This window comes from Meleagris gallopavo, chromosome 1 (assembly GCF_000146605.3).
Source record: "Meleagris gallopavo isolate NT-WF06-2002-E0010 breed Aviagen turkey brand Nicholas breeding stock chromosome 1, Turkey_5.1, whole genome shotgun sequence".
In the NCBI taxonomy this organism is placed as follows: Eukaryota; Metazoa; Chordata; class Aves; order Galliformes; family Phasianidae; genus Meleagris; species Meleagris gallopavo.
In genome coordinates, this window is record NC_015011.2 from 49,944,101 (window position 1) to 49,945,104 (window position 1,004).

General features: G+C 44.5%; 1 protein-coding gene across 2 annotated transcripts in view; it reads left to right on the top strand.

Moving 5' to 3' along the window:
* The first annotated feature begins 6 nt into the window (after positions 1–6).
* The window catches only part of CACNG2 (calcium voltage-gated channel auxiliary subunit gamma 2), a 47,393-nt gene continuing 46,395 nt past the window's right edge, over positions 7–1,004 (top strand). The window contains exons 1-2 of one of the 2 annotated variants that reach the window (XM_010711602.1): positions 7–289; positions 833–978. In XM_010711602.1, the coding sequence (XP_010709904.1) occupies positions 837–978 (142 nt within the window). In that variant the 5' untranslated portion in view covers positions 7–289; positions 833–836. Of the gene's footprint in view, positions 979–1,004 lie in introns of both variants that reach the window. The other variant, XM_003202225.2, reaches the window with a different exon arrangement.

The window sequence follows — 1,004 nt, forward strand, 5'->3', positions numbered from 1 at the left end:
TCTCCTCGCCCACCTCCGCTGGGAGCGAGCGCCGCGGCTGTGCGGAAAAGCCATGGGAGGCAAGACCTCGGCACCTGTTCAGCTGAAATCAAGGGCTTACAGTATACTGGGCAGTCTGGCTTGGTGGTAGGAGCAAACGAAAGGAAGGAGAAGCGAGCAAGAAAAAGTGACAGAGGATTGGAGCGACTGCCGCTGCTGAGGGAAAAAAAAATAAAAACCCAAGGAAGATAACTGGGAAGGAAAAGGATTTTCATGGCGCAGGCTGCAGAGCTAAGCAAGAAGACTGAAGGTTGCATCTCTGCTCTTACAGTCTCTAACTGTCTAGGTCCAGATAATGAGAGATTGTGTTGAGGATGCTGCTGCTGCTCCCCTGTTCACTGTGGAAGCCATCTCCAAATTAGCCATTACATATGGAAACTGGAGACCAGAATTTTAGAAAAAGGGATTAAGGCGTCTCATTTTGGGGGGGGTTCTCTCTTTATTTGTTTGTTTTTTTCTTGGTTCTTTTGTCTCTCTTTTTTTTCTTTTTCCTTTTTCCTTTTTTTATATTTCAACCAGAACGTTTCCAATTTAAAAGGCAAGCCTGTTCCCGTGTGGTCTTTCTAATTTACACTCTTTTCCGTGGGCTTTCTTACCTCTCTTTTTTGATATCTATCTCTCTATATATACCCATTATATTATTAGTCGGAATTATTATTCTTTTATTTTATTAAACACACACACCCCAAGAATCAGAAGGCGGTTGGGTATTTGTATAATGAAGAATTATGGGGCTCTTTGACAGAGGTGTTCAGATGCTTTTAACCACCGTTGGTGCTTTCGCTGCCTTCAGCCTGATGACCATAGCTGTGGGGACCGACTACTGGCTTTACTCCAGAGGGGTTTGCAAGACTAAAACTGTCAGTGAGAACGAAACCAGCAAAAAGAACGAGGAAGTCATGACCCATTCTGGATTATGGAGAACCTGCTGCCTGGAAGGTATTTGATTCTGGATCTCCACCCCC